The 21,521-nt window shown below is 66.3% G+C and overlaps 2 protein-coding genes across 2 annotated transcripts; both read right to left on the bottom strand.

Moving 5' to 3' along the window:
* Positions 1–205: 205 nt before the first annotated feature.
* DEDD2 (death effector domain containing 2) lies at positions 206–5,659 on the bottom strand (the record flags this gene model as incomplete). The annotated part of the gene is given in 5 exon segments (XM_050311791.1): positions 206–778; positions 864–922; positions 2,433–2,549; positions 5,270–5,490; positions 5,492–5,659. Coding segments are annotated over 5 exon segments (1,125 nt in total), but the record flags the coding sequence as incomplete, so codon positions are not given.
* Positions 5,660–8,531: 2,872 nt separating this feature from the next.
* LOC126638144 (ETS domain-containing transcription factor ERF-like) lies at positions 8,532–18,746 on the bottom strand. The gene is given in 7 exon segments (XM_050311789.1): positions 8,532–8,639; positions 10,255–10,552; positions 10,554–10,623; positions 11,008–11,091; positions 12,199–12,314; positions 13,465–13,699; positions 18,666–18,746. Coding segments are annotated over 7 exon segments (933 nt in total). The 5' UTR covers positions 18,688–18,746.
* Positions 18,747–21,521: the final 2,775 nt, after the last annotated feature.

The following is a 21,521-nucleotide window of genomic DNA, read 5'->3' as shown; positions in this document are numbered from 1 at the left end:
GTCCCCCCTGCCCCCTCTGTCCCCCATCCCCTGTCCCCTCTGTCCCTGTCCCTCTGTCCCTGTCCCCCTGCCCCTCTGTCCCTGCCCATCCCTGTCCCTGTCCCTGTCCCCCTGTCCCCTGTGTCCCTGTCCCCCTGTCCCTGTCCCATCCCTATCCCCCTCGTCCCTGTCCCCTCTGTCCCCCCTGTGCCCCCATTCCCTGTCCCTGTCCCCATCCCTGTCCCTGTCCTGCGCTGATGAGGAGCCTCCTGCCGGCCTCGTAGTCGTCCTGGTCGACGCTGACGAGCAGCCGCACGTCCTCGCGGCCCACGGCGCGGCGCAGCCCCTCGGTCAGGAAGACGCCCTTGAGGGCCTCGAGCAGGGCCCCGCTCAGGTAATCGCCCCAGAAAGCCTCCAGGTAGGACAGCTCCGAGAATTTGATGTCGCACAGGATGGAGCCCAAATCCCGCGCCTTCAGCACCCCCGAGGCCTGCCCGAACACGTCCAGCTGCCGGCCCGGCCCCCGCGGGCGGCTCGACGACACCCCCCGGCGCAGGGCGCGGTCGTGGTCACAGTACTCGGCACGGACACGGAGCCTGATGTCTGTAAAACACACCAGGATAACCATTACAGACCAGTATGGACCATTACAGACCAGTACAAAGCAATACGGGACAGCCAGCACACCCCCAGTGCCCCCAGTCCCTGCTCCACAACACCCCCCGGCGCAGGGCACGGTCGTGGTCACAGTACTCGGCACGGACACGGAGCCTGATGTCTGTAAAACACACCAGGATAACCATTATGGACCAGTATGGACCAGTATGGACCCCTACGGGACACCCAGCACACCCCCAGTGCCCCCAGTCCCTGCTCCACAACACCCCCCGGCGCAGGGCACGGTCGTGGTCGCAGTACTCGGCACGGACACGGAGCCTGATGTCTGTAAAACACACCAGGATAACCATTATGGACCAGTATGGACCATTACAGACCAGTACGGGACACCAGGCACATCCCCAGTGCTCCCAGTAACCCCAGTCCCTGCCCAGCCCAGCCCCCAGTGCAGGGCCCACTCGTGCTCGCAGTGCTCAACATGGACAAGGAGTCTGATCTCTGTGAAACACACCAGTATGGACCAGTATGGACCAGTACTGACCAGTACAGAGCAGGACAGAACACCCAGCACACTCCCCAGTATCCCCAGTATCCCCAGTTCCCACCTCTGCCCAGTGACTCAGTTGCTTCCAAGCCCTGGAATTCCACGTCCAGGTCCAGTTTGCCCAGTTCTCCCAGTATGCCCAGCTCCTGATCCGCAATGACTGTCCCAGTCCCCCCCAGCCACAAACCAGTCTGCCCAGTGCTCCCAGTATGCCCAGTTCCTGGGCAGGGATGGGGGCTCAACCCTCCCGCTTCCTGTTTACGTCCCCCTCGCCCAGTGCTCCCAGTTCCAGACTGGTCTGTCCCCAGTGCTCCCAGTTCCACACTGGTCTGTCCCCAGTGCTCCCAGTTTCATACTGGTCAGTCCCCAACGCTCCCAGTTCCACACTGGTCTGTCCCAGTGTTCCCAGTTCCACACTGGTCTGTCCCCAGTGCTCCCAGTTTCATACTGATCTGTCCCCAGTGTTCCCAGTTCCAGACAGGTCAGTCCCCAGTGCTCCCAGTCCCACACTGGTCTGTCCCAGAGCTCCCAATCCCACACTGGTCTCTCCCAGTGCTCCCAATCCCACATTAGTCTGTCCCAGTGCTCCCAGTTTCATACTGGCCTGTCCCCAATGCTCCCAGTCCCACACTGGTCAGTCCCAGTGCTCCCAGTTCCACATTGGTCTGTTCCCAGTGTTCCCAGTTCCAGACAGGTCAGTCCCCAGTGCTCCCAGTCCCACACTGGTCTGTCCCAGTGCTCCCAGTTCCACACTGGTCTGTCCCAGTGCTCCCAGTTCCAGACTGGTCAGTCTCCAGTGCTCCCAGCTCCACACTGGTCTCTGCCAGTGCTCCCAGTCCCAGACTGGTCAGTCCCCAGTGCTCCCAGTTTCAGACTGGTCTGTCCCAGAGGGCCTGGGGGGGGCCCAATCCCAGGTGATTCTGGGGTCTCTCCCAGTGCGTGGCGAGGGCCAGTCCCTCAGCTGGTCTTTGCCCAAACCGGATGTTGCCCAAGGGTGTCGGGACTGGCCTGTACCTCAGGTGATTTTGCCCAAACCGGAGTTTCCCACAAAGCGTGGGGAGGGTCAGTCCGCAGGTGATTCTTGTCCCAAACCGGGATTTTGCCCCAAGGGGGTGGGAGGCCGTCCCACCGATGATTTTGCCCAAACTGGGGGATTTCTCCCCATTTTGGGGTGGGGAGGGGCCGTCCCATAGGTGATTTTTGCCCAAACCAGGGGATTTCTCCCATTTGGGTGGGGAGGGCCCCATAGGTGATTTTGGGATTTCTCCCATTTGGGTGGGGAGGGCCGTACCGCAGGTGACCTTGGCCGGGGGCTCCGGGGTCCCGGGGGTCTCTGTGGGGAGGGGCCGGCGGGCTCTGCGGGGGCTCCGCGTGTTCCGGGGCTTCGCTTCCGCTCCGGAGCTCGAACCTGCGGGGAAACGGGGTCAGGGACGGGGACGGACCCCAGGGGGACCCCCAGGACACCCCCAGAGGGACCCCCAGAGTGACCCCCGGGGGCTCAGAGACCCCCAGGACCCCACAGTGACCACCAAGGACCCCCAGAGCGACCCCCAGGGACCCCACAGGCACCCACAGGGACCCCCAGGACCCCACAGGCACCCTCAGGGACCCCCAGAGCAACCCCCAGGGACCCCCAAGGATCCCCAGGGACCTCACAGGGACCCCCAGGAGTGACCCCTCAGAGCACCCCCAGGACCCCACAGTGACCCCCAAGGACCCCCATGGACCTTCAGGAATCCCCAAGGACCCCCAGGGACCCCCAAGGATTCCCAGGGACCTCAAAGGACCCCCAGGGACCCCCGGATACCCCCCAGCACCCCACAGTGACCCCACAGGGACCCCCAGCCTCCCAAGGAGCCCCCAAAGTGACCCCCAGCCCCCAAACCCTCCCAAGCCTCCCAAAGCCCCCCAGCCCCCAGCACTCACCGGTCTCCCAGTGCTCGGGCGGGGCCGAGGGGGCTCGGCAGGTGCCCCCATGGTGGGGCCCGCAGGGGACGCGACTGCAGGGGACACTGAGGGGACAGGAGAGACCCCCGTGAGACCCCAGGGACATGGGGGACACTGAGGGGACAGGAGAGACCCCCGTGAGACCCCCAGGAACATGGGGGGGAGAGGACACTGAGGGGACACTGAGGGGACAGAGGAGACCCCCGTGAGACCCCCAGAGACACGGAGGGGACACTGAGGGGACAGGAGAGACCCCCGTGAGACCCCCAGGGACATGGGGGGGACAGGAGAGACCCCCGTGAGACCCCCAGGGACATGGGGGGGACATGGAGGGGGACATGGGGGGGAGGGGACACTGAGGGGACAGGAGAGACCCTCGTGAGACCCCCAGGGACATGGGGGAGGGGACACTGAGGGACAGGAGAGACCCTGTGAGACCCCCAGGGACATGGGGGACGTGGGGGACAGTCCCAAATGACATGGGGGGATAAGGGGTGACAAGGTGTAACTCTGGGGTGACACCACAAGGGGACACAAAGGGGTGGCACTGGGGACAGGGAGGGCAGAGGTGGCACAGGATGGGGGGGCACTGAGGGGACACAAAGGGGTGGCATTGGGGGACAGAGGGGGCACAGTGGGGTGACAGGGTGGGGGGCACTGAGGAGACACAAAGGGGTGGCATTGGGGGGACAGGGGGTGACAAATGGGGGACTGGGGTGACAGGGGATACAGCAGGAGGGGAGACACGGGGGGGTGACAAAGGGGGACAGAGGGGTCACTAAGGGGTCACAGGAGGGGGGGCACACAGGGAGGTGACACAAGGAGTGACAGTGACAGTGGGGGGACAAAGACAAGAGAGAACAGTGGTGGGGTCACAACAAACCACAGGGAGGTGACACGAGTGAGATGGCAGGGGTGACAGGGAGGTGACAAAGGTGACAGGGGTGGCACTGACCAGGCCGGGGCCACTCGAGGGTGACACAGCAGAGCAGGTCCTGCCTGGTCAGGAGGGTGTGGGGGTGACACAGGGGTGACACAGCACGGGGTGGGGGTGACACTGGGAGGTGACACTGGGAGGTGACACTGGGAGGTGACAGGGGTGACACTGACCAGGCCAGAGCCACTTAAGGGTGACAGAGCAGAGCAAGTCCTGCCTGGTTGGGACAGTGTGGGGGTGACAGGAGTGACACAGAGGTGTGACAGGGGGTGTCACTAACCAGGCCGGGGTCTCTTGAGGGTGACACAGCACAGCAGGTCATGCCTGGTGACGGGGTGTGAGGGTGACAGGGAGGTGACAGGGGTGACACAGGGGGGTGACAGGGGGGTGACAGGGGTGACAGGGAGGTGACAGGGGTGACACAGGGGGTGACACAGAGGGGTGACAGGGGGGTGACAGGGGTGACAGGGGGGTGACAGGGGTGACACAGGGGGTGACAGGGGGGTGTCACTAACCAGGTCGGGGTCTCTTGAGGGTGACACAGCACAGCAGGTCGTGCCTGGTGACGGGGTGTGAGGGTGACAGGAAGGTGACAGGGGGTGACCAGGGGTGACAGGGGGTGACAGGGGTGACAGGGAGGTGACAGGGGTGACACAGGGGGTGACAGGGGGGTGACAGGGGGGTGTCACTAACCAGGTCGGGGTCTCTTGAGGGTGACACAGCGCAGCAGGTCGTGCCTGGTGACGGGGTGTGGGGGTGACAGGGAGGTGACAGGGGTGACACAGGGGGTGACAGGGGTGACACAGAGGACAGGGCTGTCACTGATCAGGCCGGGGTCTCTTGAGGGTGACACAGCGCAGCAGGTCGTGCCTGGTGACGGGGTGTGGGGGTGACAGGGAGGTGACAGGGGTGACACAGGGGGTGACAGGGGGCTGTCACTAACCAGGCCGAGGTCTCTTGAGGGTGACACAGCGCAGCAGGTCGTGCCTGGTGACGGGGTGTGGGGGTGACAGGGAGGTGACAGAGATGACAGAGGTGACACAGGGAGGTGACACAGGAGGTGACAAGGGTTTTAAAAGGAGGTGACACTAACCAGGTCGAGGTCTCTTGAGGGTGACACAGCGCAGCAGGTCGTGCCTGGTGACGGGGTGTGGGGGTGACGGGAGGTGACACAGGGGGTGACAGAGGTGATACAGGGGGGTGACAGGGGTGACACAGAGGGGTGACAGGAAGGTGACACTAACCAGGTCGAGGTCTCTTGAGGGTGACACAGCGCAGCAGGTCGTGCCTGGTGACGAGGCGCAGCAGCTGCCGCAGGTGCCCCAGGTCCCCCTCGTGGCACAGCCCCCTCCTCTCCAGCTCCAGCAGCAGCTCCAGCCCGTTCCGGGGGGGCCCCGCGGCCCCCCGGGGGTCCCTGGGTGCGGAGGGGGGGTCTGGGGCGGCCCCGTCGGGCTCGGCCTGCGGGGGGCTCGGCCGAGGGGGGGGTCTCGTCCAGCAGGAAGGACAGCACGGCCACGTCGCTGGGGGTCAGCTGGGCCCCCACCACCTCGAAGAGCCGGTGCAGGGACACCATCCCATAATAGTCCAGGCACTCCTCCTCCTCCCAGGCCGTCCGGGCCATCGGGGGCCCGGGGGCCGGGGGTCGCCGTCCCCCTCGGCGGGGGAGTGGAGCTGGGAGAGGGCTCGGAGCGACTCCACGGTGGGGGGCGGGCGACGAGGAGGGGGCACCTGAGGGGCAGTAAAAAGGCCTAGGGGGCTGGGAGGTCACCCCCTCCCAAAATAGGATCCCCCTGGTCAGAGCACCCCCGAGACTCGGCCCTGAGATGTGTCACCTCCCCCCTCCCCAAAACAGGGGATCTGAGACCCCCAAATGGTCCTGGGAGCCCCCCCGAGACTCGGTCCTCAGCGAAACGTCACCACTGTCAGCTGCCCCACCCCTCCCAAAAACGGGAGGTTCTGACAAACTCCCTCATGGAAGGGGGTTTTCCCCTCACGAACCCCCTCAGATCCCCTCAAAGCCCCCTCAAGAGGGGGTTTCTCCTCACAAATCCCCTCAGAGCCCCCTCAAGAAGGAGTTTCTCCTCACGAACCCCCTCAGAGCCCCCTCAAGGGGGGATTTTTCCTCACGAATCGCCCCAAATCCCCTCAGATCCCCCTCAAGGGGAAGTTTCCCCTCACAAATCCCCTCAGATCTCCCTCCAGGGAGGTTTTCTCCTCACGAAGCCCCTCAGATCCCCCCAAAGCTCCCCCCGGGAGAGGTTTCCCCTCACGAACCTCCTCGGGGGGAGTCTCTGCCCTCACGAACCCCCTCAGATCCTCCTCAAAGGGGGTTTTCTCCTCACGAACCGCCCCAAACCCACTCAGATCCCCCTCAAGGGGGGTTTTCCCCTCACGAATCGCCCCAAATCCCCTCAGATCCCCCTCAAGGGGGGTTTTCTCCTCACGAATCGCCCCAAATCCCCTCAGATCCCACTCAAGGGAGGCCTTTCCCCTCACGAACCCCCTCAGATCCCCCTCAAAGGGGGTTCTCTCCTCACGAACCGCCCCCTAGAATCTCCCTCAGATCCCGCTCCAGGGGTCTCCCCTTCACGAAATCGCCCCAGAGTCCCGTCAGATCCCACTCAAGGGGGGAGTTCTCCTTACAAATCCCCCCAGAGCCCCCTCAAGGGGGAGTTTCCCCTCACGAATCAACCCAAATCCCCTCAGAGACTCCTTCAGGAGGGGTTTCTCCTCTCGAACCCCCTCAGATCCCCCCCGGGGGTCTCTCCCCTCACAAACCGCCCCCCCCGGGGGTCTCTCCCCTCAGATCCGCCCCCCCCGGGGGTCTCTCCCTTCAGATCCGCCCCCCGGGGTCTCTCCTCAGATCCGCCCCCGGAGTCCCTCACCGGCTCCGCCGCCTCCTCCGCTCCGGAGCCTTCTGGCACCTTCGATGGCTCCGCGCACGCGCCGCCCCCTCCCCGCGCGCGGCCACGCCCACGCCACGCCCCACGCCCACGCCCCGTCCCGCCCTCGCCCCGCCCCTCCCGCCACACGCGGCCGCCGCGCTGCGCCCACGTGACCCACGTGCGGGGGCGGGGCCTCCTCCCGCTCGGGACACGCCCACAACGGGGGGAGGGGCAAGAGAGGAATCTCGGGGTTTGGGGGATCTGGGAGGGTTTGGGGATCCTGGGAGGGGTTTGGGGGTCCCAGGAGGGTTTTGGGGATCCTGGGAGGGGTTTGGGGTCTGGGAGGGGGGGGTCCTGGGAAGGGGTTTTGGGGGGTCCTGGGAGGGGTTTTGGGGGGTTCCCCTGTCTGGGGGGGGTCGGTACAGGGGTTGGTTCTCGGCGTTTTGGGGGTCCTGGAGGGTGTTTTGGTGGGGGGTGTGTCCCGTGTCTGGGGGAGGGTGAGTACGGGGGAGGCGGGTTGGGGGTTTTGGGGGTTCCTGGGAAGGGATTTTGTGGAGTCCCCGTGTCTGGGGGCCTCAGTGCCCCTGGAGGGGTCTCTGTGTCCCGGGGGTGGGGTGGGTGTGTCTGGGTTTTGGGGTGTCCTGGGGGCTGGGAGGGTCCTGAGGAGGGACCTCAGGACCTTTGTTGGGGGTCTTTGTGTCTCACAGGGGTCCTGAGGAGGGGTGCGGGGGAGGCGTCTCTGTGCTTTGTGGGGGTCCCTGTTCCTGCTGGGGGTCCCTGAGCCCCTGGGGGGTCCCTTCGGGGGTCCCTTTGCACCCGAGGATGGTCCCTGTTCATTCTGGGGGTCTCAGAGCCCCCTTTATCCTCTTTTCCCTTTTTCCCCTTTTTCCCGGGGGGGCGGGGCCGGAGCGGTTCCGGCAGCTCGCGGAGGGCAGGGCCAACTCGAGCCCGGCCCCGCCCCAAACCCCGCCCCCCGGGCAGGCCCCGCCCCCGCGTGCGGCCGCACGTGCCGGGCCGCGTGTCGGGACACGTGCGGGGGCCTCGCCCCTCCCCCCAGCGCTGCGCGTGCGCAGGGACAGGGAAAGGGGGCGGGGCTGAAGGGAGGCCCCGCCCCCCCGCCTTTGGCGCTCGCTGATTGGTGGGAACGGCTCCCCAAAAAAAACCCCAAACCAGAGCCGGGACGGCCCCAAAACGGTCCCGAGACCCCCAAAAACGGCCCCGGGACCCCCAAAAACGGTCCCGGGACCCTCAGAAACGGCCCCGAGGAGCCCCAAACCCGGGGGGGGTCTCCAAGGCCTGTGGAGGCCTCCGGGGGCGCTCGGGGGGGTTCCTGGTCCGGGGGGTCCCCGGGGGGTCCCGGGGGGGTCCCGCGGAGGCTCCGGCAGGACCGGGGGTGCCTTTGGGGGTTCCCAAAGTCCCGGGGGGGTCCCGGGAGGGGTCGGAGCGGGCGGGGGGCGCGGCAAGGCCGCGCGCGGGGCACCATGGGAAGAACCCGGAAAAGGGAAAGCGCCGCTGATTGGCTGTCGCTTAGCAACGGCCACAGAGGCGCTAAAGCTGATTGGGTGCCGCTTAGCAACGCCCGCAAAGTCTCCAAAGCTGATTGGCTGTCGCTTAGCAACGCTCACACGGCCTGTAAAGCTGATTGGCTGTCGCTTAGCAACGCCCGCAAAGTCTCCAAAGCTGATTGGCTATCGCTTAGCAACGCCCCGCGGCCGCTGATTGGTCGTTGCTAAGCAACGGCGGCAGCCAAGCCGGAAGTGCGGCCTAAGCGCCGGGAAGGAGCCCGAAGGCTCCCCCGGCGGGTGCGGGGACTTTTTGGAACCCCTCTGGAGGCTTCTGGGGGGGGAATTTGGGGGGTGCCGGGGACACCTTGGGGGGGGTCTCGGTGGGATTCGCGTCGGAGGCGCCGCAAGTGTGAAATCTTTATTGGTTATTTCTGCATTCTGATACATTCTCGGAGTGCCCCCGCCCCCTATTTACACGTGTCAATAAGGCTTCGGAGAGACCCCTCCCCTCCTCCTCCCCCGCCACGCCCCGAACCCCCAACCTGGGCTCTGCTCCTCCCCACCCCGCAGGGGGACAAAAGGGGGGCCCTGAGCGACCCCTCCCCGGGACACCCCGGGGCGAGGGGGACACGGGGGGCGGGGGAGGGGCGACAATCTCGGCTGAGGACCCCCCTCCCCCATTCTGGGGGTGTTTGGGGGCCGCAGGCCAGCCCCCTCCCCCTCCTGGACAGATTCATCGACAGGCACTTGGAGACCCCCAACCCCCCCTGCCCCCCCAAACCCGCCCCTCCCTCGTGAGGCCGGGCCCCCCGCCCACCCCCATTTTTGGTTACACGAAGCGTTTTGTACAAGGGACCCCCCAAAAAGGGGGAGGCGACCCCCCGGGGGGTGGGGGAGGGGCTGTGCCGGCGGCCCCTCCCCCCGCGTTGCATTTGGGGGACAAAACTCCGCAATTTTTGTGCTTCAGAGCCCGTTTTTTGGGAAGGGGGTCGTGACCCCTTTGGGGTCCCCCGCCCCTGGTTTTTTTTTGGGGTTTCACCCGTTTTTATATTTTGGGGAGTCGCACCCAGATTTGGGAGTCCCACCCACTTTTTTTTGGGGGGTCCCACTCCCATTCCAGGGGGGGTCCCCCCCCCATTTTTAGGGGTCCCCCCCCACTTCCAGGGGGTCCCGTCCCTGTTTCAGCCCCTCCCCATTTTTTTGGGGGTTTCACCTGTTTCTCAGGGGCTCCCTGGGGTCCCCCCTTTAAAAGCCCTCCCCCCACAAGGCAGCCCTAAAATCGAGAAAGGGGAGGGTCCTGACCCCTCCCCCAACCTGTGCCCCCGGAGTGGGGAGGGCCCAATCCTGCATAAAACCGGGACCCCCAAAAAAACCCACATCACCTCCCTGGGGGTGGGGAGGGGTCCCAAATCAAGCCCCGCCCCCGGGGTGGGGGAGGGAACCCCAAATTGAGCGGCGAAGGGGGAGGGGCGCGCCTGAACTTCCCCCTCCCCCTCCCGTTAAGGCAGTGGGAGGGGCGCCCAAATTCTCACCCCCCATTTATGACTCGAGGGACAGCTGGGCCGTGGCCCTTGGAGCTCCTGCCCCCTCCCCCGCGGGAGCCTCCCCTCCCCTCCCCTCCCTCCCCCCGCCCTCCAGCGCCTGGAGCGCAGCTTGAGGGGCTCCCTGGGCGCGGGGGCGCGCGAGGGGCTGCGGGGGCGGGAGAGGGCGGGGCGAACACCTCGTCCTCTTCCTCCCCTCCTCCTCCTCCTCCTCCTCCTCCTCCTCCTCCTCTTCCTCCCCTCCTCCTCCTCCTCCTCCTCTTCCCCCCTCCTCCTCCTCCTCGCTCAGCTCCGTCACCTCCACCGTCTCCTCCTCCTCCGACACCGCCTCCACCTTGATGTGGGGGGCTGGGAGGCAGGGGGCCCCTCCGCGCCCCCGGGTGTGCGTCGATGATGACGATGATGATGACGATGATGAAGGCGCCCCTCCCCCGTGGCGCTGCCTGCGTCGGGCGGGGGCTGCAGCTTGAAGGGGAAGGGCGCGGGGGCGCGGGGGTCTCCCGGGGGCGCGGGGGGCAGGAGGAAGGCGGGGGCAGGGCAGGAAGGCGCGGGGGCTCAGGTGGTAGCTGAGCACGCTGCGGGTCTGCGCCGCCAGCGCGCTGCAGGTCCTCGGCCGAGAAGGAGAAGTGGGAGCCCCCGAGAGCCCCCAGAGAGCCCCCCGAGCCCCCTCAGAGCCCCCGGCGAAGAGCGGGCTGAGGGTGGGGAGGAGCAGTAGCCCACCTGGGGGTGAGGGGCAGCATCGGGGACAGCGGGGGCAGGAGCCCCTGGGCCGCCCCTCCCCCCGCCCAGCGGGGACTGCGGGGGAAGGGCTCAGGGGGCCTCGCGGGGGTAGTAGGCGGAACAGCCCCTCGGGGGCAGGCGGGGCGGGGGAGGGGCCGGAAGGGGGCCGTGGGGGCAGCGGGGGCAGCGCGGGGGGCAGGGGTCCCCGGGGGCTCCTCAGGCTCCTCGGGCCGTCGCTCAGGGACCCCAAACGGCGCGGGAAGGGCGAGGGGGAGGGCCCAGCAGGGGGGCCCCGCCCCCGGGGAGCGCTGGGGGGAGGGGGCGACAGCGCCTCGGAGGGGGAGGGCCGCCCAGGGGCGGGAAGCGGAGTGGGACCCCCCGAGGGCAGCGGGGGCGCTCTGCGGCAGCGGGGGGCCTGTGGGGGAAACGGGGGTCAGGGGGGCACCCACGGGCACCTGGGCACACCTGGGCACACCCCATGAACACCTGGATACACCCTGATGCACACCTGGGCACACCTGGGCACACCCCATGCACACCTGGGCACACCTGGGCACACCCTGAGCACACCTGGGCACACCCCATGAACACCTGGGCACACCCCATGCACACCTGGATACACCTGGATACACCCTGGAGCACACCCTGAGCCCACCCCATGCACACCTGGGCACACCTGAGCACACCCTGAGCACACCTGGACATATCCTGAGTACACCTGGGCACACCCTGAGCCCACCCTATGCACACCTGGATACACCTGAACACACCTGGATACACCTGGGCACACTCTGAGCACACCTGGGCACACCTGGGCACACCTGGACACACCTGGGCACACCCTGAGCCCACCCCATGCACACTGGATACACCTGGGCACACCCCATGTACACCTGGACACACCTGGGCACACCTGGGCACACCTGGACATGCCCACAGCACACCTGGATACACCCTTAGTACACCTGGGCACACCTGGGCACACCTGAGCCCACCTGGATACATCTGGACATGCCCCTGAGCCCACCCTGAGCACACTTGGGCACACCTGGACACACCTGGACATGCCCACAGCACACCTGGATACACCTGGATACACCTGAGCATGCCCTGAGCCCACCTGGATACACCCTGAGCTCACCCCATGCACACCTGGGCACACCTGGGCACACCTAGACATGCCCACAGCACACCTGGATACACCCTTAGTACACCTGGATACCCCTGAGTGTGCCCTGAGTCCACCTGGATACACCCTGAGCTCCCCTGGATGCACCCTGAGCACACCTGGACACACCTGGACACACCCTGAGCACACCCCAATCTCCCCTGGCTACCCCTGGACAATGCCCTGATTCCACCTGGGCACCCCCTGAGCTCACCTGGCCCCCCAACCCCCCTGAGCCCCCTCCCCCTCCCCCCTGAGCCCCCTCCCCCGTCACCTGCGAGCCCCAGGTGCAGGCAGGGGTAGTTGATGAGCTCACCTGGCCCCCCAATCCCCCTGAGCCCCCCTCCCCCGTACCTGCGAGCCCCAGGTGCAGGCAGGGGTAGTTGACCAGGACGAGTTTGTTGAAGTTGAATTTGTAGGTGAATCTTTTGCCCTTGGTCTTGTGCAGGATCCGCTTGTTGTAGTAATACCTGTACAGGGGGGGGGCAGGGGGGGTGAAAATGCCGGGGTACAACCCCAAAAACACCTGGATACACCCCAAAAAATACCTGGATACAGCCCCAAAAATACCTGGATACAGCCCCCAAAAACACCTGGATACAGCCCCAAAAATGCCTGGATACACCCCAAAAATACAGGGATACAGCCCCAAAAACACCTGGATACAGCCCCAAAAAATGCCGGGGTACAGCCCAAAAAACACCTGGATACAGCCCCCAAAATACAGGGATACAGCCCCAAAAATGCCTGGATACAGCCCCAAAAACACCTGGATACACCCCCAAAATACAGGGATACAGCCCCAAAAATACAGGGATACAGACCCAAAAACTACAGGGATACAGCCCCAAAAATGCCTGGATACACCCCAAAAATACAGGGATACAGCCCCAAAAACACCTGGATACAACCAAAAAAATGCCTGGATACACCCCAAAAATACAGGGATACAGCCCCAAAAATACACGGATACAGCCCCAAAAATACCTGGATACACCCCCAAAAACACCTGGATACAGCCCCAAAATACAGAGATACAGCCCCAAAAACACCTGGATACACCCCTAAAATACCTGGATACAGCCCCAAAATACAGGAATATACCCCCCAAAAATGCCTGGATACACCCCTAAAAACACCTGGATACAGCCCCAAAAATACAGGGATACAGCCCCAAAAACACCTGGATACACCCCAAAAATACCTGGATACAGCCCCAAAAATGCCTGGATACAGCCCAAAATACAGGGATACACCTTAAAAATACAGGGATACAGCCCCAAAACTACAGGGATCCACCTAAAAACAACTGGACACCCCCCAAGATACCAGGATAGAGCCCAAAAAACCTGGGCACACCCCCCCAAAACATCTGGGACCCCCAGAGACCTGGATATTCCTAAAAGGCAGGAATACACCCCAAAATACCCGGATACACCCCAAAATACCTGGATACACCCCAAAGTACCCGGATACAGCCCCCAAAACAACTGAGACACCCCCAGACACCCCCCAAAACACACGGGTTGTGTGAGGGGTCCCTGGGTGGGTTTGAGGGTCCCTGGGTGGGTCTGGGTGGGTCTGGGGGTCCCAGGGGTGGGTGTTTGGGGGGTCCCTGACCTGAGGGCGCGGCTGAGCTTGTCGTAGTTCATGTGGGGTTTGCACTTGCGCACCCCCCACAGCCGGGCCACCTCGTCGGGGTCCTTGATGACGAACTCGCCGTAGTCGCCCTGCCAGGCGATGACCTCCCGGTACTGCTCCTGCCGCAGCAGCTCCAGGATGAAGTGCCACAGCTGGATCTGCCGCGAGCCGGGGCTCGACTCCGCCTTGTACGCCCACTCGGGGAACGCGAACCCTGCGGGGCAGGAGAGACCCCTGAGAACCCCCCTGGGACACCCTGAGACCCCCCCTGAGACCCCCTGGGACCAGAGGACCCCTGAGCTCCCCTGAGACCCCCTGGGACCCCCTGGGACCCCCTGGGACACCCTGAGACCCCCGAGACACCCTGAGACCCCCTGAGCCCACCCGGGGCTCGACTCCGCCTTGTACGCCCACTCGGGGAACGCGAACCCTGCGGGGGGGCAGAGACACCCTGAGACCCCTGGGACCCCAGGACCCCCAGGGACACCCTGAGACCCCCTGAGACACCCTGAGATCCCCCGGGACCCCCCTGAGCCCACCCAGGGCTCGACTCCGCCTTGTACGCCCACTCGGGGAACGCGAACCCTGCGGGGGGACAGGAGAGACCCCTGAGACCCCCTGGGACACCCTGAGACCCCCTGAGACCCCCTGAGACCCCCTGAGACACCCCCTGAGATCCCCGGGACCCCCTGAGCCCACCCAGGGCTCGACTCCGCCTTGTACGCCCACTCGGGGACGCGGAACCCTGCGGGGGACAGAGACCCTGAGACCCCCTGAGACCCCGGGACACCCCAGGACCCCCTGAGCCCATCCGGGACAGGAGAGACCCCTGAGCCCACCTGAGACCCCCTGAGCCCCCAGGGCTCGACTCGCCTTGTACGCCCACTCGGGAGCGCGAACCCTGCGGGGGGCAGAGACCCCTGAGACCCCCTGGGACCCCGGGACCCCTGAGCCCACCCAGGACCCCTGAGACCCCTGAGATCCCCCAGGACCCCCTGAGCCCACTCGGGACCCCCTGAGACCCCCGGGACCCCCTGAGACACCCCAAGAGCCCCTGAGACCCCCAGGACAGGAGAGACCCTCTGAGACCCCCCTTGAGACACCTCGAGAGCCCCTGAGACCCCCTGAGATGGGAGAAGCTCCCCAGGACAGGAGAGACCCCCTGGGACCCCTGAGACCCCCAGAACAGGAGAGACCCCCGGGACAGGAGACTCCCCTGAGACCCCCAAGAGCCCTTGATACCCCTGGGGCAGGAAAGACCCCCAAGACCCCCTGAGCCCACTCGGGGAACCCAAACCCCTGGGGGCACGAGGAGAGGCACGAGGAGGACAATTCCTTCCTTGAGCCCTTCCCCCCAAAATCACCCTCAACCCCCATCTTAACCCCCCGTGCCCCCAAACCCCTTCTGTGACCCCCCTGACCCCTCAAACCCCTTCTGTGACCCCCAAACGCCCCCAAGACACCTCCCCTGCCCTCCTCCTCCGGCGCCGGGAGCATCAATAATTCAGCGACCACAGGATGAGCTCAGAGCCCCCCAACCCCCAAACCTGCCCAGGATGAGCTCAGACCCCCGGGATGAGCTCAGACCCCCTGACCCCTCAACCCCCCGGGATGACCTCAGACTCCCCCAACCCCGCCCCCGGGATGAGCTCAGACCCCCCAAACCTCCCCAAACCCCCGGGATGAGCTCCAGACCCCCAAACCCCCCCGGGTGGTCTCAGGCTCCCCGACCCCAAACTCCCCTGGGTGGTCTCGGGCTTCCCTCCCCAGCGAGATTTTGGGGGCCCCCTGCGATTTTGGGCCCTCCCAGGATGGGATTTTGGTCCCCTCCTCCCTCCCCCCATCCTGTTGCCAGGCAACGCGAGACGCTAAAAATAAACCCTCCCCCCGGAACCGCCCCCAAAAACGCCCCCGGGGAGGGGGTGACTCAGTCCCGCACCCTAAAAACAGAACTCCCCACCTGCCCCCCCCGAAACGGCCCCAAAACGGCCCCAAAATACCCCAAAAAGCAGCCCTAAAACTGCCCCAAAAACGAGCCTTAAAACTGCCCCCAAACCAGCCCCAAAACAGCCCCAAAATACCCCAAAAAACAGCTCTAAAACTGCCCCAAAAACGGCCCCAAAACTGTTCCAAAACCAGCCCCAAAGCAGCAGCAAAAGGGCCCTAAAATAGCCCCAAAAATCAGCCCTAAAACTACCCCAAAATACCCCAAAACCCAGCCCTAAAACAGCCCCAAACCGGCCCCAAACTGCCCCAAAACAGCAGCAAAGGGGCCCTAAAACAGCCCCAAAAAGCAGCCCTAAAACTGCCCCCAAAGAGGCCCCAAAAGAGACCCCAAACAGCCCCAAAAGAGCCCCCAAAAGAACCCCCAAACAGCCCCAAGAACCCCCAAACAGCCCCCAAAAGAGCCCCAAAAGAGCCCCCCAAACCCAGCACTTCTGGGGCTTTGGGGTCGCCCCTAAACGAGCCTCCACGGAGCACCCCTAAAAATCACAGCCTCCCAAACCATCCCCCATAACCCGGGACCCCAAACCAGCCCCCTCCCCCAAACCAGCTCCCCCAAAACCAGCCCCCGAGCAGCCCCTCCCCCAAAGCAGCCCCCCAAACCATCCCCCCATAACCCCTGACCCCAAAGCAGCTCCCTCCCCCCAAAGCCCCCTGAGCAGCCCCCCTCCCCCCAGGCTGGCCGGAGTCCTCGCGGGGGAGGGGCGGGTGGGGAGGGGTCCCTGCACACACTGGGGTCTGTTCTCGGCCGGGGGAGGGGGTGAGATCAGCGGGGCCTCAATGGGGCCTCTGTGCCTGACGGGGGAGGGGGATCCTGAACGGCCCCAGAGGGACATGGGGACCACTCAGAGGGACTCCCAGAGGGACACAGGGACCCTAAACTGACACGGGGACCCTGAACGGCCCCAGAGGACACGGGGACCCCAGAGTGACACAGGACCCTAAAAGTGACACAGGGACCCCAAACTGACACTGGGACCCCTCAGAGGGACACGGGGACCCCAAAGTGACACTGAGACCCCAAAGGGACACAGGGACCCCAAAACTGACACGGGGACCCCCTGAACGGCCCCAGAGGGACACGGGGACCCCAAAACTGACACAGGGACCCCTGACACGGCCCCAGAGGGACAGGGGGACCCCAAAGTGACACGGGGACCCCTCAGAGGGACAGGGGGACCCCAAAGTGACACTGGGACCCCTGAACGGCCCCAGAGGGACACGGGGACACCCTGAGTGACACTGGGACCCCAAAACTGACACAGAGGGACCACTGCAGAGGGACAGGGGGACCCCCAAAGGGACACAGGAACCCCAAAACTGACACAGGGACCCCAAAACTGACACGGGGACCCCCTGAACGGCCCCAGAGGGACACAGGGACCCCTCAGAGGGACAGGGGGACCCCAAAGGGACACAGGGACCCCAAAAGTGACACAGGGACCCCAAAACTGACACTGGGACCCCTGAGAGGGACACGGGGACCCCTCAGAGGGACCCCCAGAGTGACACAGGGACCCCAAAACTGACACAGGGACCCCTGAACGGCCCCAAAGGGACACGGGGACACCCTGAGTGACACTGGGACCCCTCAGAGGGACAGGGGGACCACTCAGGGGGACAGGGGGACCCCAAAAGTGACACTGGGACCCCCAAAGGGACACGGGGACCACTCAGAGGGACAGGGGGACACCCAGAGTGACACAGGTACCCTAAAAGTGACACTGGGACCCCAAAACTGACACAGGGACCCCTGAACGGCCCCAGAGGGACACAGGGACCCCCAGAGGGACACAGGGACCCCAAAAGTGACACAGGGACCCCTGAATGGCCCCAGAGGGACACGGGGACCCCAAAACTGACACTGGGACCCCCAAAGGGACACAGGGACCCCTCAGACGGACAGGGGGACCCCCTGAGTGACACAGGGACCCCAAAAGTGACACTGAGACCCCCAAAGTGACACTGGGACCCCAAAGTGACACAGGGACCCCCTGAACGGTCCCATAACCAGGTGGGGACCCCAAATGCAGCCCCAGAAGGAGTCAAGGACCCCAAATGCAGCCCCCCCGACCCAGGGACACCCCAAAAACTGCCCCACAGCCAATCAGGACCCCCCAAACTGCCCCCCAGCCAATCAGGACACCCCAAATCTGGCCTCAACCTCCCAAGTGGGGACCCCGCTGTCTGAGACCCTCCCACCCTCAAAATCGGGACCCTCCCGAAGTGGGATCAGGGGTCCGAACCCCTCTCTCCGGGAGCAGCCCCCAAAAAGAGCCCCTCGGGATGCCCTGACCCCAACTTGAGACCCAACTGGGACCCCAACTTGGGATCACCAAACTTTGGGACCCCAACTTTGTGACCCCCAACTTTGGGACCCCCCAACTTTGGGACCCCTCAATCCACGACCACCCCCAGATTTTGGGGTGACACCACGTGGGGTCCCTGCCCCTCCAGCAGGGGCGCCCCGGCCGTGGGGAGGGGCGTGGCCGTGGGGAGGCGGGCCGTGGGGAGGGGCCGTGGCCGGGAGGGGGAGGGGTCACGTTTGAGCAGGCCTGAGGGGGAGGGGCGCGGGGACCCCTGCCCAAATAAGGACCCCCACTACCCCCCGCTAATGAATCAATTAACGCGGTGCCTCTCAAAAGTTTCTGCCTCCTCAAAACCTCCCCAAAACCCCCCAAAGCCCCCCACCCTCCGCGGGGAGGGGCGGTCCCACCGCCCCCTTCCAAACACACAACGTGGCACGGCCCTCCTCACCCCCCCACGCGTGGGGAGGGATGGACCTCCCAACCCCCCCGAGTGAGGGGGAACTCGCCCCCGTGGGAACGCGGCGGGGGTGGGAGGGGCGCGTGGGGTCCCGCCCTCCCCACCGCGCGGGGGACACGCAACAGGTCCCGAAACTCCGGCGGGGCCTCGGGAGGGGGAGGGCGGCTGACCCCCCAGCCCCAAATTCCCGGGGGTCACGCGCGGGCAGGGGGCTGCCTCCCCACGCGGGGGGCGGGGGAGGGGAGAAACTTTGCGGCGCTGGGGAGGGGGAGGGGGCAGTTCTTCCTCCCCCATTCCCCGCGTGGGAAAAGGACGGGGGGAGGGGGATCCCCCACCCCAAAGCTTCGCGGCCCCCTCCCCACCGCGCCTGGGGTCCTGGGGCCTGGGGGTCCTGGGGTCTCAGTCCCCACCTGCGTCCGCCGGAGTCTTCATGGCTCCGCTGCCGCCGCCGTCGCGATCGCGGCGCCCCCTCCCCCTCCCCTCCCCTCCCCTCCCCCGGCCCGGCCAACCCCCTCCCGCCGCCCCTCCCCACCCCCCGCCCCGGGACACGCCCCCAAAGCACAGCCTGCCCCTCCCCCACCCCCGGCCACTGCCCCTCCGCGTCAGCGCCGCGTGGCCATGGCGACCGAGCCACGCCCACTTCCCACAGGCCACGCCCACCGCACTTAAAGGAACCGCGAGCGCTTTTGGGGGTGGGGAGGGGCGAGGGAGTCTCGGGGGAGGGGAGGGTGGAGCGTGACCCCCAAATACGGGGAGGGAGGGGGCCCTCCCCAGCGCCCGGGCTGTCAATAACCCTCACTAATTATTCAGCTTCCCGCGCGGTTTAATGAGCGGCGAGGGGGAGTTTTGGGAGGGAGGGGTGGGGAGGGGTCGCAGCAGGAGACACGCCCACGCCCCTCCCCCTCCCCCACGCTGGGGCCACGCCCCCTTCCGAACGCGCGTGGGGAAACTGAGGCAGCGCGGGGCGCTCTGCGCGTGCGCCGAAGGAGAGGCGTGGCCGAACTCAGTGGAGGGGCGTGGTTTATTCACACGCAGCGTGGCTTATTTAAATAGGGCGTGGCTTATTCATACGCAGCGTGGTTTATTCATTCGGGGCGTGGTTTATTTAAACGGGGCGTGATTTATTTAAATAAGGCGTGGTTTCTTCCTACGGGGCGTGGTTTATTGATACGGGACGTGGTTTATTCAATTGGGGCGTGGTTTATTCCTAAGGGGCGTGGCCTCGCGGGGTGGGCGTGGCCTCGCGGCTCCAGCGTGTCACACACGCCTCTCTCCCCCCAACGCGTCCCGGATTGGTCGGCGCGCTCGGCCAATGGGAGCGCCCCGCGGTGACCTCATCGCTCGGCCTCCCCCGCGCCGCCATTGGCCGCGGGGCGGCCCCGCCCCCTCCGGAGGCCCCACGTGGGGGGGCGGGGTGGGCGTGTCCGCGGGGCCCGGCGCGGCCGCTGATTGGGCCGCTGCCGGCGGCGGCTCCGCTGTTGCCGAGGGGAAGCGCGGACGGGCCGAGCGGGGCCGGAGGCACCGGAGCGGCCGCCGGGTGAGCTCCAGCCCCGCGGGGCGAGGGTCCCGACCGGGGGGGCCCCGCGGGGCCGACCCCTCCCCACCCCTCCCCCTGCGGGACCCCCCTCGCCCTCCCCTCCCCGGGCCGGCTGTGAGGGGGAGGGGGCGGGAGGGCGGGGCCCGCGCGGGCACGCCGGGAAGTGCAGTCCGGGGGACTCGCCTTCCCGGGGGCTCCGCGGCGCGCGGGGCACGACGGAGCTGTAGGCGCCTCGGGCGCCCCTGGCACGCACTGCGTAAAACCCCGCCCCTTTTCCACCCTCCTTCTTACCCTCCCCCTTTTCTCCCTCCCCCCAACATTTCGTGCGACCCGCAAGGTAAACAACCCGCGGGTCCTGCGCCCCGCCGCCATTGGCCACCGCGGCCCCGCCCCGCGCCCGCCCATTGGCTACTGTACGGCGCGGCCCCGCCCCCCGCGCCCGCCCATTGGCCACTGTCAGCGCCGGCGGAGGGGGCGGGACGCCGGCGGGGTTTCCGCGCCGCCGATTGGCCGGGCGGCCCGCCCGTCGGGCGGTTGTGGGCGCTGATTGGCTGCTCGGCCGCTGCGGCCGCTCCATTCACCATTTTGTCGGCCGGAGTTAAAAAGGGGGCTCCGAGGGCGCTGCGGCCGCGGGGGCGCAGGTACCGGGGGCCCTGAAGGGGGTCGGACCTCCACCCCGGGGAGGGCAGGGGAGGGCCGAGGGGGAGGGGCGCCGTGACGTGTCACCCCCGCGGGAGGGGCGGAGCCCCCGGAAGTGCCTCCCTCCCCCAACTTTTGGGGGTCTCCCCCTCCCGATTTGGGGTCCCCACGTTCAGTTTAAGGTGTTGCCCCTCCCCCGCAGTAGGAATTGGGAGGGCCCCCGTGGGGAAGGGGGGGTGAGGCCTAGTGGGGGGAGGGGTCAGGGTGTCCCCGGACCCCCAAAGTGTCCCCTGATCCCCCGTGGGTGGAGACCCCCGAGCCCACCCCGGGGGCAGAGAGGTGCCGGGACCCCCACTTTGGTTGTCCCTCCCCTGGGGTCACACCCCAGATTTTGGGGGTCCGGGGCTGTCACAGCCCCCCCCAGCCAAGAACCCCATCCCGGGGGTTATTTGGGGGCGGGGGGTCTCTGACTCCTGCCTCTAAATTTGGGGTGTCACTGGGGGTATTTTTGGGGGTCTCTGTCCCTGCATATTTGGGGTCACCCCCACCCCGTGAGTTTATTTTGGGGAGGGGTCTCTGTCCCATAAATTTGGGTCCCTCCAGAGTCCCCCCCTCCCCCGGGGGGTTATTTTGGGGGGGGGGGTCTCAGTCCCCCATATTTGGGGTCCCCCAGAGTCACTGGGGGATGGGATCATTTTGGGGGCGTTTCTTTCCCCCGTGTTTGGGTTCACCCTCGTCCCATGGGGTTATTTTTGGGGGATCTCACCCCATGACCCCCCCGTGACCCCCGTGTCCCCGCAGGACCTCAACGGTGCCGGCCCGGCGGGAGGACGATGAAGCCGGCGAGGAAGGCCGGCGGCTCCTCCTCCTCCTCCTCCTCCTCCTCCTCCTCCTCCTCATCCTCGGGGCCGCCCGCTCTGCCCCCGGGCCACCCCAAACCCCCGCCCCCAAAAGCGCCGCGACGACCTCGACGCCCCTGCGACCCCCGAGCGACCCCCGAGCGACCCCCGGTGACCCCCAGCCCGCCCCCCAGCCCTCCCCCTCCCCCCGCCGCTGCCCCCACCCCGACGAGCCCCCCGCCCAGCCGCAA

This window comes from Myiozetetes cayanensis, unplaced genomic scaffold (assembly GCF_022539395.1).
Source record: "Myiozetetes cayanensis isolate MyiCay16 unplaced genomic scaffold, myiCay2020 scf166, whole genome shotgun sequence".
Lineage (NCBI taxonomy): Eukaryota > Metazoa > Chordata > Aves > Passeriformes > Tyrannidae > Myiozetetes > Myiozetetes cayanensis.
The sequence above is the reverse complement of the archived record's forward strand: the minus strand, read 5'-3'. Positions and strand labels throughout refer to the sequence as shown.